The following is an 11667-nucleotide window of genomic DNA, read 5'->3' on the forward strand; positions in this document are numbered from 1 at the left end:
TATAGTTTACTGTGTGTACGCCGCCACGCTCCACAGTTCATTTAGTGATAGAAAGATGATTCAAAATGTTTCATTTTCTGTCTCTGAAAAATGAATCACCACTGTTTATCTTTTTAATTTTTTAACGACGTAAAAATTCAAATGACTTGCTGCCGTGAATATGCCAAACGTTTATTGGATCAAGGCCGCTCTGTCTTGGGACAAAAGGAGTTGTTATTTGAGAGTCGATTCTTCTGACCCACAGAGCTGGTTATCCCTCGCCCTCTGCACCAACAAATGAAGGTGCATTCAGACAACAATGGAACTGATTCAAGGCAGTCCACCAGGAATTCTGTCCAACACCAAAGAAAAAAAAACTGTTTTGTTTTACCTTGAAGGTCTGTGAAAGTTCATTTTACTGTGCACTACAAGGTTGTGCCTGACTTGCTTTAGTGGTCGATTTAGCTGATACCAGGTTGTGTCAGCAGTGTTTCAGTGTTTTCAGCAGCAGGGCCCACAGTTTGGTTTACAAACATATTCTAGTCTTACGTTTGGTTCCAGGTTCCTCAAAATAATTTTGTGGGAATAGTTTTGATTCATGATGATTGAATTTTTCAATACTAAGAATTACATGTAGAGAGAATATGTGTTGTTAACTTACTGCAGGCTCTGCAAATGTAAACAACTGCATAACAACTGCATAGTGTACCTTTAAACTCCTTGAAAGGGTCTACTATAGGTTTCCATTGTCACTCACCAAAACGCATTGTGTGCATCATCCCATCCCAACATTTGCAGAAATCCAGCATTGTTTTGGTTTTCCTCCATGTCAGTTTTCTTCTTTCTTCTTCCCTGTCATTTCCTTTATATTTCTGAATCTTTTGGTGCATTGGCGCCACCTGTGGTTCAGTGGACTAGTAAACAAAAATCTCAAAAAGTCAATGGAATAGTCTGACATGGTTGGCATGCTGGCATCAATGTGTCATTTCTGACCTGTGTGGACTCACTCATAGACAATCCGCTCCATAGCATTACTATCAGTATGCAACTGCACTCCACTGATGTGTCATAAACTCCTGTTCAATCAGTGGATCGGCTTTAGGTAGAGACCCTCAAACTGTCTTGGAGCCAAATCCCATGAACACTTCTATTTCTATTGTATGTGTGCTTTTACTTTATGTATGCTTTCTATACGTTCATATGAGGCTCACTTACAGAGATTGTGACCAGTGTCTTCAGACAATTACAACATTTCAAAACAGTTTTAATTTATCATTTCATGAGACATTTTAAATAATTCAAACATCTCACAGGGCGTGGAATTCAAAACGTATTTTTTTTAGACCGCTGTACACAAAATCCTGAATATTTTTGGCATAAGGTTTTTACCCTCCATTGGGTATGGGCAAAAGTTGGGAGTGCAAAGTGCTGATATTACTGTAATATACACTCGATGTTGTGGTTGTATTTCAGCAATTAAAAATGGTCTAAAATGAGCCAGCTGGACACTGGACCAAAGAGATCTGTAAACAAAAATGTTCCTCTCTTAATTGGCTGTCCAATAGGGGATGGCACTTAAGTCATAATTAGTCTTTATACACTGAGGTCTGTGTGTGTGTGTGTGTGTGTGTGTGTGTGTGTGTGTGTGTGTGTGTGTGTGTGTGTGTGTGTGTGTGTGTGTGTGTGTGTGTGTGTGTGTGTGTGTGTGTGTGTGTGTGTGTGTGTGTGTGTGTGTGTGTGTGTGTGTGTGTGTGTGTGTGTGTGTGTGTGTGTGTGTGTGTGTACGCGTGTGTGGTGTGAGGTGCACCGCCATGTTTCTACAGCAGCACAGAATGGACCAACTTAAGGGCCTTAACCGTTTTTATACTGTATATAGTGTTTGTCTGCCGGAAATGCATCTGTTGGAAGATGAAGAAGAAGTACTATAGAAAAATGCACTCAATTCATCTTCACCTCATCACTTGATGTTGTAGAAAGACTTGAGGCATGTTGCTCTCACAAACTGTGTCCACAATTATTTTGGTGCATCTTAAAACATATGTAAAGACTTACATCACTTATTTTACTTCTTGGCCAAATGACTCTCACTTTAATGTTTTTGCCAAATTTATTTCACACTAATTTGTGAGATTTTTCAAAAGTACATTCTAATGTATCAACTTCTGAAAGCATTTGTTCAAAGGCAGGGGTTTAATTTACATCACATTCGCCCCTTCTGAAATAACAACTCACACACAGAGAGAAAAACTTTTTTTCCAAAAAATATGGTGCAAAAAAGCAAAAGACGACGTGACACATAAAATATTAAAGTGTGTCCGGAGAGACAGAGAGAAGTGTCTTCTTGCATTAGACTACATGTCCTCAGATCCTTTTCTTACACACAAATCTCTGTGATTTATAGTTTGCGACAGTGTGGATTACTCTGTAGTGCAGCTTTTCCTTTCATTAAAGAGTGCTGAGTTTTACGTCTTATGTGAAGGTCCCATATTAAAAGTGATAGTGCGTATATTCTGATACCTGTTGGCGAGGTACTTTATTTATTTTTTGTGAAAGATTAGATTCAATTCATTGATTGGTTGGTTGTTTTTTTTCACTATTTAAACACCACCGCCTGAGCTTTGATCAAATTGACGATTAATTAAAACAATAGTGAATTAATTAACATACACACAGACAACAAGGGAGAGGGATAAAAGTTAAAAGTTAAAAAGTTTTAACATTGCCAAAGACTGGATAAAAACTCAGAGCTATACCATAACTTGGTATGATGGTGATGGTCAGAGCCAAAACAATATCAAAGGAACCTGTGTTATTTCTAAGGCCGTCTGTTTAGTTCTCCTCTGCGTCTTCGATACATATTTCATCGGCTCTGGACAAAAGCGAGGCAGGAGCATATTCTATCACAAAGGCCTCTGAAGACAGTCCCACGTGTACGCTGGACAACACACGCACACACACACACACACACACACACACAAAGCAGCTCAATTGTCTCGACGCTGGGTTGCAGTGTAACAAGTCCAGGCTGAGTCTAAAGTGCCCTTAGGTGAAAAAGAAGCTACAGAGACGGGGCGAGAAGACCCTCAATTGTCTCTCCAAGGAGGGGAAGGCTTTTGGGGGAAGAGAAAGAAGATAAAAAAAACCTGAGAATGTTTCTTTATCAAAGAGATGATACAATACAAAGGACAAGTTCTGCAGACAAGCCCTCACATGTATCTCTTTGTAATCACTTGATGCATCGTGTCTCAATTACTGGAAAATAAAAGTTGCAGCCCTTGTTTTGTTTTAACTGTTTTCTAAGCCATTGCGAAAACAACTGAATTAATGAACTCTCAAATAAAATAGTATTTTTTCTAATGCAGACAGCTACATTCTCCAACCCAAGGAGACCCCATAGTTTTTTGGAAAGTTGGGAGGCTTAGATAGCAAATGTCCCTCCGGTTTTCTTGAGAGGATATGGTGGTTCACACATAGGACCACCAACAGGTACACCTTTGGGCCCACCTCCTCATAGTCTCTTAGCATGTTTCTCTCTCTGTAAGTCTCATTCAAAGGCCTTTCTTTCATCCCTGTGACTGCATTAGCAAACGAGACAGACTGTGTGAGTGAGTATGGTCCTCTAAGATAGCTGGAACTTTAGCTGCATGGCCCCTGTCTGCACTCATACAGAATTCACCTTGATACATACAGTACATATGCTCTCTCTATACAAAGAGGCTCCAAATGTTGTCATCATATGTGTTATTTAATGTTGTGTTGTACAGCGCTTTGGTCAACTGATGTTGTTTTTCAAAATGTGCTATTTGAGTAAACTTTTACTTGACAAGATATTACAGTAAAGGTGCTTGGAGGAACTTTTAAATATTTCTGAAACAGTCTAATTTTTCCTCTGATGATCATAAATTACATGTAACGGCAAACATGATCATCAGTGCAAGGAATGCTATTTTGATAAAGTTTTTCTTTATGCCTTTGTCATGGGTTATACGCTCACCCAGGAACAACCGCTGGGGTAATAAAAAGACTACCACTTTTGTCCAAAGGGGGTGCAAGAATTAACAAAAAAAATTAAGGTTCCTCGGAGCACCTTTAATGGTTTGTTCATGTAGTTTCCCAATGTTCCAATAGATATGACAGTAACAATAATGAACCACAGTGAGCATTAGACAGATGATTGCCTTTATTCCATGCATAGCATACAATAATGGTAATTCTCCTTTAAATAAAAAAGCATTTCTGTATTCAAATTCAAGGTCATTTTAGTTGATTCCTTTTCCAGTGGCAAATATGGTATTTAAGATTTTGAAGGCAAAACAAACGTGACGTAAAAAACACTATAACAAACAATTTAGTGTACACCAGGAACAACAGTTGCCATATGCCTCAATCACAACATTTAAATACTCGTACATATTGTCCTGTCAATTAAAGTGCCCAGATGACACAAGATGACATTACATTAATAGTTTATCTTACTGTAATAATTGAGCTGTAAATGCTTATCGTGTAATGTGGCTGCTGGTTGAAAACAATAAAAAAAGGCAACAATTAATCAAATACACAAACATTGCAGTACCAGGACCAAAAAAAATTGATCACATCACCCCAGTTCTGAGGTCTTTACACTGGCTTCCTGTCACTCAAAGAATTGATTTCAAGATATTGATGTTGGTTAATAAAGCATTAAATGGTCTAGGGCCAAAATACATTACTGATCTGCTGATACGTTATGAACCGTCCAGAGCCCTTAGGTCGTCTGGGACAGGTCTACTTACAGTCCCCAGAGTTAGGAATAAACAAGAAGAAGCAGCTTTTAGTTTGTATGCACCGCATATCTGGAAAAAAAACTCCATGAACACTTAAGGTTTCTGTTGTAATTTAAGCTGTAATTTATTTTCTTTTTTTCGCTTTGGAAATTTGTTCTTTGTTTTTATAATCTCTTCAATGCAATTTCTAATGTCTAATCTTGATGTATGTTATGCCCCTTTAAAACACTTGTCTGAATTGTGCTATATATTACCTTGCCTTTCTCCAATGCTAAATGCTTCAGATCATCTGTGAGAGAGATGTTTTACTGATTTGTCCATGTGTGTGAATGTTCTCTGTTTTCAGACAGACATAGATGCTGTTGATACAATTGCACATTTGTAGCATATCGAGTGTTTCATTCCATATCAGTTTATACTTTCATTTCCAGAAAGCAGCGCCCACTCCACTCGTACAAAACATTTACTGGTAAAATCACTGATATGAAATTGACAATGGAATAAAATAAACATATTTTTTTTTTAATCTTCAACACCGTACACATTCATTGCATTTAACGTGATCGCTGAGTTGCACTGCTATAGGCAACACATGGTTGTCCATTTCCATAGAGATGTCTTCTGCATCCATCTAAAGTGACACGACGCAGCTTCAATCCATTCCCCTAAATGTCCAGTATGAAAAAAAGGACACAGGAAGTGACGAACCAAAAAGCTCCAGTCAGGAAATAGATGCAATGTTCTCTATTGAAACTGCTAATTTGTCGCATCTCTGTGTGGTGAAAACAGCACACGCACACGATCTTGTCCATGAGCTAATTCCTCCACTGAGTGTATATACGGCTTTGTGTGTGTGTGTGTGTGTGTGTGTGTGTGTGTGTGTGTGTGTGTGTGTGTGTGTGTGTGTGTGTGTGTGTGTGTGTGTGTGTGTGTGTGTGTGTGTGTGTGTGTGTTGTGCAGAGGCCGTCATACAAAGCTCTCCTCCATGTTGGAGCACAGCAGGAAGGAGTCGACTAGCCGCGGTTTGATCAGCTGCTGGTGGTCCGCTGCCTCGATGCTGTCTGGGCACCCCGCTGCCAGCCTCCTCAAGGCAGCCTGCGGACACACACACACACACACACACACACACACACACACACACACACACACACACACACACACACACACACACACACACATACGTATATATCAGTATGCATTTGCATTTGCACAGACTCAAACGCACACAGACACATGTATTATCAAATATCAAGATCACACCGAACTCGACAGTGGAGATGAAGGACCCTGGCTCTTTTTAAGACTGTACTTGTAAAACTGGACGTATAAATGAATTTACTGAATTGTTCTGTTGTATTGTAATGTCCAAAGAGTCTGCAGTTTGTGTCAGTTGTGTCAGTAAAGAAAAACTAATAGAAATAGAAATATATAGAATTAGAATTAAAATGATCACACTTATATACTGCAGCATGCAATCACTCACACTGTAATAATCTAAATACATATATGCAATGGGGGAGGGGAGGGATGCTCATGGTGTAGTGGTTAGAGCTTCCCCCCATCCCCTCTCTGCCCATGCATTTCACCTCACCTCACCTTTAACATGGTAAAATAAAATAATACAAACATGTACAGTTAACAACATCAATGAGTGTAGTGTAGTGAAATGTGCACCCAGTCCTACCAGATGAGTAGTTTCTACGCAGTTTCAAATGCGTATGAGTGATCCAGTATGTGTGACTTCATCTCCTATACCTCAAACATTTACATATAAGATTACAAATGATCAGAGAAAAGCTAAGCCTCTTTTGAAGGCAAAAAAAAAAAAAAAAAATCCAAAAACCTACAAATGATCTACTTAACCCTTGGCTAAAAGGATAAAATAGAATCACATGAATTTGAATAGACTGACAAGGGGCCTGGCACTAGTTGAAGAGAAGAAGGCATTTCTCAGCACAAGCCAGGCAGCCCCAATTAGGCTCCTGACCATTATGCGCTTCAGAATCCCCTCATCATCGGGCCCTAAGATCTGGTCTTAATAATTATAATCAGAATGAGAGAGCGATACAGTATGAGTAGAGGTTAGTATTCATGATATGTACATATTTAAACATATACAACGTTTGAGAGGATGTGCACCGGTCAGCTATCTCAATATGGCTTGAAGATATACTGAGCTTGTGTGTGATGTGTTTTACATTTTCAGATGTTGCCCTTAGGATGTAATTAAATTGGACAGTCATTTGATGCATTGATGTTATATACGTATAATGTCCTGTGCCTCAGTTTTGTACTGTATAGAAAAAAGTGAAGCTGAAAATATGTAGTATTTTATTCACTGTGCTGGACTGGACTGCAATAGGCAGTTTGAATGTTTGAATGGCATATTTGTATTCAGGAGATGGGAGTCATTTATTCATATCTAAGGGTATGCGACTATGCGCACACACACACACACACACACACACACACACACACACACACACACACACACACACACACACACACACACACACACACACACACACACACACACACACGCACGCAGACACACACTAATAGACACACACTTTGTACCTACCAGGCAAGCGACCAGCACAGAGTCGCTGTTATTTCTCTCAGTGGGGGAGCGACACAGTTCAATGAGACGAGGAACAGCTAAAGACAGCAGAGGAGAAACTCAGTTACCAGCTTGTCCCATTCTGCCACACTGATATCAACTACAAACAGAAGGGCAGAGCCGCGGTGTGTTCAGGAGGCTCGCAGAAAATAAAATAAATTGTTTTCAATACACACATTTCAGTGCAAAAAAAAATATTTCCATTTCTGGTTTCTGTTATGGAGTAGAACATATGTTAATTTCCACCCAGTCACTCAAACGATGAGCTTTCATAAAGCATTCATAGAGAGCTGCTCCCCCGGAGACACAGAGGTCTAGTGGGGAATGGACATACAGTACATCTGTATATTAAAGTGGAGTTTTGTGATAGGACGAGGACCTCTGGCCTTAGAAAACAGCTAAAGATTTTTTTTTCTTTAGAGTTTTATGTCCTCATCAAGCTTCAAGCAGATGCAGAATCAGGACATCACGTCCGCTTGATGCTTTTGATGTCTTTGAGGATTTAATTACAAATGGAGTTCCTCAAGGCTCAGTTAAAGGACCAGCTTTAGTGTAAATATCTGTGTAAAAGCCATTCATCTTAACTTGGATGAATTTTTTAAGATAAGGTTGCCTAAATACATAGCGGTAATTGTGACAAAAACAAAACAAAACCTTTATACTTGAGTAGTCCTCCATGCAGCCAATCATTTAATTATCTGGCTGATTCTCATTAACAAAGTGTTGTTCTCTGTGCTGCTGTTTATCCTTGTTGTTCAGCGCTTTCTTTGTTTCAACTTCATAATAAACACCGTTAGTAACCAACTAGTAAATAACAGTAACAGCAGAATGTCTTCAGCACCTTTTAGCTGTATGGCTGTTTGGGCCACGTCAGGGTCTCTGCTCAGTCGGGCCAGGGTGACGGCAGCTTTCTGCTGGACGCGCTCGCAGGCGGCGCCCTCCGATGGACTGGAGGAGGTCGGCTTCTCTCCCAGCAGCAGCAGCAGGCGATCTATTCCTAAAAGACATGATACACACAGGGAAGATCAGCTAGATGGTAGTTCAAGTAGTAGTTAAAGACCTACTTCACTGGTGGAAATATTCTGAGATCCTATGTAGTATGAATGTGGGAGAAAAAAAAATAATCGGTTCATACTAGCCTGAGAAAAGGCAGAAAGAGTGTTATATGGTCTAACTGTCTAAACCTACATTTTCCCATGTGTGACATAACACATGGGAAAATGTGGTGTTAGGATTAACAGGACAGCTGGGCCAAGGAAATACTGAGGAAAGACTGAGGGAAGAAAAACCTCATTCATTATATTATAATAGAGATATTATAATGGCAGAACGCCTGTTCCATTTGGGTGAATTAATCCTTTAAGATTATTGTCATTGTATTGAGGTTCAGACAACAATACAAAGACATTTAGGTAGCACTCCCAGAGACATGAACAGACTTAGAACATTCAAGACACAAAAAACTGAGATGCATTAGAAACCAATGGATCAAATGTGTCAGGAAGTAAAGACACACAATAAACAGTTCAGTCAGTATGAAACATGGAACAGAAGCGATTGTGTTGTCTGGAAATGTTTAACAGGTCTGCTGCCTGTCTTCACCAGGTCTCCCTTGAACAAGAGATTCCTAACTCAATGGGACTTAAAGATGCATTGTGTAGAATCTATTGGCATGTTTCTTGTCCTTGAAGGCCACTCAAGCTTCTGTTATTTTTTGAAAGAGGGGTGGGGGGTTACCCAGGGACATAAACACTGGTGGGGAATTACAATGGAGCCAGAAAGTACTTGTACCAAAAGTGCAGTTAAAAAATAAAAAGAGTAGACTGATTTTGGAAAATATTGCATTAAAGAATAAATAATTTTGGCTACTCATGTTATAATCTGTATAGTAATATATAATACGTTTTTTTGATGGTCATTTAAGGAGGCAAGAGCAAGACATACTTATTCAGAAATACTAATTGACTAAAGGATTAGACATGTCAGAAGAACAAGAACTTAATGTGTGATGAATATTACTGATTTAGAGGCTCTGACATAATGAAAAGAGGCTCACACTTTTATACTTTTAAACTTATATCTACCAATGTAATGTATTAAGCACAAAGACAATGTAACATGTTATACATTTTATTAAGACTATTCTAATATTCCATTCTTTTGAAAGACATTATCTGATGCTGCCATCTTGGGGATTCAGGAAGGATTACACTGATTTTACTTCACATTATGAATGAGCAGGGTGTATCATTCATCAACAGCAGTTTGGTCAGTAAAATAAAATAACAATAATATGCAAAAACTAAAATGAAAATCATGGTTAAAAAAAGAGAGTTTACCTTGTTCTTGCAGGACCTCTGGAGCACACTGCTCTAAGACAGAGAGGTTTGCCAAGATTGTCACCACCTAAGATTTAAAACAGAAAAACAAAAATTAACATTGAAACGTTTTACACAAACTTTTGGCCATGTATTGTGTTGCTTGAATGCACACTGTTCTCTGTACCATATCAGTTTACTTATACAGTTTGTGAAACATGTCAAGATATTTTCAGCTACTGTAACAGCTTCTCTGTGCAAGTAACTATTAATATTGATATTGATATAACATTTTAATAACAAAAAATATTATTTTGTTGCATGTACCCTGCATTCCAAAGCCCATACTTCCATACTATGTAGTATGTCTGAAAAAGATTTAGGATGTCCCAATGCATGCAGGTCAAATGCAGTATGCTCAAAAAATGCGGGATGTCGGTTCTACTACATCCAATAGCATTTTGCAGTATGAAAACCAGCATGCTTTAGTATGCAGTATAGTTAAAAGAAAAAGTATGTGATGTTGAACGCAGGGATGCTGTGAGAAATATCAGAAGTGTACCTGGTCTTTGGAGTACGGTGTGTCGACTCTCTGGCGGTCCCTGCAGGCCTGTAGCAGGATCTGGATGGCATTGAGCTGCAGCAGGATCTCACAGGCCATGCTGTCAAAGAACGTGATGTTGGCCAAGGCTGCAGACGCCAGCAGGAACACCTCACCACACGAGGCGCTCTCACACAACTCTGAGACAATGAGAAGTCACTCCTTTAGTAAACAGGGATTCTAACATGACTGAACAACTCACTCAGTAAAGGCTGTGTGAGGGGCACGGGTGTAAAGACAAAACTTATTTTTTTAAAAGCAACCTAAAGTAATTCAGACATTTGTTTTTGTAAAGGCCTACAGTTCAAGGTTTTTGAACCTGATAACAAATCCTCCCTTCGTTCCAATCCCCAATTCTGCTATTTAGTATGGTAGAAAAAAGATTTAGGATGTCCCTATTCTTGTGGTCAGATTTAATATGCTTGAAAATAAAATCTGGCCTGGATGTCTAGTACATCCAGTACAGATTTTAAGTGTTGAAAACAATCCAGTGTGCACCGGAAGTGACTTCACATCGACGGACCCTCACCCTCCATATGAAAACAACCGGGGATGCGACGGATATTAAAGCAAGAGGCAAGATCAAGGTGCAATGTTATGATGAAATTAACAAGTAATAGTATGTCTCAATTGTATGCCTATACTGCATGCTAACTAGATTATTTGTATGGTCAGATGTAGTATGTAGAATAGAAAAAAGAAAGAGTATGTGCTTTGGATCGCAGCCCCTGTCTCCAAACCTTCCTTCATCAGACCCTGCTATAGGTCAAAGGTCATGGTTACATTGTCAGTTGTCACAGTTACTCACTGATGAGCGCGGTGACGATGTCGTGCATGCTCTCCAGGAAGCTGGCCAGATGCTGGGTGGAGGTGTGGTGAGGAGAGGTGATCTGAGCCACCACAGCAGCCGCCTCCGCCCGCGCTGCCTCCACACTGCTCTCATCAGTCAGGATGTCAGCCAGACACAGGATCCCATCCACCTGCACATGGGAAGACATAGAAAAGATATCAGGAGCCATGTGAGGGTTATTATATTTATAGTATGCAAACGGTGAACTATTTTAAACAGAGGAAATATGATTTTAGGCCTAGAGGAAGAGGGGACGACCAGTAACCATGAGGTCGAGGGTTTGATCCCTGGCACCGGACAGGAGGGTGTTAGTAGTAAAACTAGTGGTGGTAAATACATCTACAGTGCCCACCATCTCTACCCCCTCTGGAGTGTGGTAACTTGAGAGGGGATATGCGAAAAGAAGAATTTTAATGTGCCTCGTTTAAATGGACTAATAAAGATGACATAATTTGCTGATTCGATTGATTTAAGCTTAAAATTGGAATCAAAGAGAATCCTTCTGGTGTGTGATCCGTTACACAAGCACAATC

The 11667-nt window shown here is 39.6% G+C and overlaps 1 protein-coding gene across 2 annotated transcripts in view; it reads right to left on the bottom strand.

The window, feature by feature from the left end:
- Window positions 1–4141: 4141 nt before the first annotated feature.
- Window positions 4142–11667, bottom strand: part of insc (INSC spindle orientation adaptor protein) — a 52465-nt gene continuing 44939 nt past the window's right edge. For both annotated transcript variants that reach the window (XM_080027602.1, XM_080027603.1), the window contains exons 8-13: window positions 11093–11264; window positions 10246–10424; window positions 9705–9771; window positions 8207–8362; window positions 7327–7403; window positions 4142–5840 (exon numbers count right to left, since the gene is read on the bottom strand). In XM_080027602.1, coding sequence (XP_079883728.1) covers window positions 5712–5840; window positions 7327–7403; window positions 8207–8362; window positions 9705–9771; window positions 10246–10424; window positions 11093–11264 — 780 coding nt within the window. In that variant the 3' untranslated portion in view covers window positions 4142–5711. The remainder of the gene's footprint in view (window positions 5841–7326; window positions 7404–8206; window positions 8363–9704; window positions 9772–10245; window positions 10425–11092; window positions 11265–11667) is intronic.

The sequence above is a fragment of the Ammodytes marinus genome (assembly GCF_949987685.1).
Source record: "Ammodytes marinus genome assembly, chromosome: 5".
Taxonomy (NCBI): domain Eukaryota; kingdom Metazoa; phylum Chordata; class Actinopteri; order Uranoscopiformes; family Ammodytidae; genus Ammodytes; species Ammodytes marinus.